We start from the raw sequence: 1,830 nt of genomic DNA, 5'->3' as shown, positions 1-1,830 counted from the left end.
TTTAGTGCCAGGAATTTAAGCAGAGACTTGAAGTGGAACCAATTGACTCATAACAGTAGTAAATACAAAGTAAAGCAATGATCTTGACTTGAGCTGTCTGGTTCAGTTTTCTGGCAGAATGTCACACACAAGCGTGGTCACTGGAAACAATGGTTTTCTGGCTGTCACTTGTAGCATGGTAGAATCATGTTAGGGAGGGGATGGAAAAAGTGAGCACCACTTCTTACCATGTTCTCCCTCACCCTGCTGGTCTCCCTTGGCCCCTGTGTTGGATACCGCAGAGATCACTCACCAGTCAACCCAGGACACACCCAACAATCACTCTGTCCTCCAACTACAGCCAGACTTGCCTCCATAGCAGTACCTGTGGCTATAGTCTGGACTCCTGTGCAGGAATCTGGCTTTGCCAGTGGCAGCTGGAGAGGGTAGTAGGACCTCCTGCTGAATGAAGGCAATTGAGTGAATGAATGGGTGAGCTGCAGGAGTCACTTGCAAAGGGACCAGGAATGATAAATTAACAAAAACTCATTCAGGCAGATGCTTTTGACATCTAACTCCCAAACCTGCCTGCTGCATGAGGGGAAGACATCTCCCATGGGCAAGAAGTCAGTGGGGTAGGGGCCAGGGCTTCAAGGTACAAGACTCCTGGTTCTTCCTTCTCTCAACCACCCCCTCTACTCTCACTCCCACACCTTGTGCTCCTCCTCCCCCTCCCACTCCCCTCCTCCTCCTCTTTCCCTCCTCCTCCTCCTTCTTCAATGCCCTGCTGTCTTTTGATGTTTATCTTGCCCTCTTGCCTGTGTCATTCTCATAGTCCAAGCTGTCAGGGTCAGATGACTTCCTGTCTCTATGTTTCTTTTTCTTCTTTCTTTTTCTAGAAGAATTCCTCATGGGGTTGGGCTTCTCAAACTCTGCTGACTTTGCCTCCTCCTTCCCCTCTTCCTCATAAGGTATCAGAGAATATTTGGTGCCTCCTGGTTGCATAAAATAATCCTTTGCAAAGTGGCCTTTATAGCCACACTTCTTGCAGGTAGTGTTCAGGACAGCCTCAAGGGTGATCTGTCCAGTGTAATCCTGGAAGGACCACCTCCACATCTCTTCTTTGTCTTTTTTTTTTTTTTTAAGATTTTATTTATTTATTTGTCAGAGAGAGAGAGAGCACAAGCAGGGGGAGCAGCAGGCAGAGGGAGAAGCAGGCTCCCCACTGAGCAAGGAGCCCAATGAGGGACTCGATCCCAGGACCCTGAGATCATGACCTGAGCCAAAGGCAGACGTTTAACTGACTGAGCCATCCAGGCATCCCTCCACTTCTCTTCTTGCTCAGCGATAACATTGTTGGGGTCGAGGTCTTTCTTAGTCCCTTGGTTGATGACTTTCATGGAGAGGGATACTTTTATCCTATCATTTTTCATCGCTTGGCCAATAAGCTTCACCCACACTTTGTCTCTGACATCTATTTCAGAGGGCTTTTCCATGCGACAGGATGACATGTGAGTTTCTGACAGCATGGGATTTTGATAAAGCCTCCGTAGTCTGTCACCATACGAACCTCTCCTTGGAAAATAGTGTAGAGAGCAGGCAAGTTCTCAATGGCCTTGGGTCTTCCTGAATTCATCCTTAATGTTCTATGGCTCCTCCATTTCTCTTCTGCTAAAGCTAATTCAGGTGTCTCTGTGTCAACTCTGGGTCTCCCAAGGCTTTTGTGTTTTATGTCAAGTCATAAAATATTTACTCAAAGTAGTCCACAAAAAGTTACATATATGTATATATACATGTAAAGTTTCCCAGATCAACACTAAAACAAGCAAACAGGAAACAAAAAAACCAAAC

The 1,830-nt window shown here is 46.4% G+C and overlaps 1 protein-coding gene across 1 annotated transcript; it reads right to left on the bottom strand.

Moving 5' to 3' along the window:
• Nucleotides 1-780: 780 nt before the first annotated feature.
• LOC110572898 (nucleolar protein of 40 kDa-like) lies at nucleotides 781-1,508 on the bottom strand. The gene is made up of 2 exons (XM_021681315.1): nucleotides 1,309-1,508; nucleotides 781-1,087 (listed from the first exon to the last, which is right to left on the bottom strand). Exons 1-2 carry the CDS (start codon nucleotides 1,506-1,508, stop codon nucleotides 781-783), a joined length of 507 nt encoding a protein of 168 aa, XP_021536990.1.
• Between the last annotated feature and the right edge of the window lie 322 nt (nucleotides 1,509-1,830).

The sequence above is a fragment of the Neomonachus schauinslandi genome, chromosome 16 (assembly GCF_002201575.2).
Source record: "Neomonachus schauinslandi chromosome 16, ASM220157v2, whole genome shotgun sequence".
Lineage (NCBI taxonomy): Eukaryota > Metazoa > Chordata > Mammalia > Carnivora > Phocidae > Neomonachus > Neomonachus schauinslandi.
Note: the sequence above shows the minus strand (reverse complement) of the source record. Positions and strands in the feature narration are given on the sequence as shown.

Coding starts and splice junctions, on each gene's coding strand:
- LOC110572898 (XM_021681315.1), bottom strand. CDS start 1,508: ATGCTGTCAGAAACTCACATGTCATCCTGTCGCATGGAAAAGCCCTCT. Junction 1,088..1,308: donor ATCGCTGAGCAAGAAGAGAA/GTGGAGGGATGC, acceptor AGAGATGTGGAG/GTGGTCCTTCCAGGATTACA.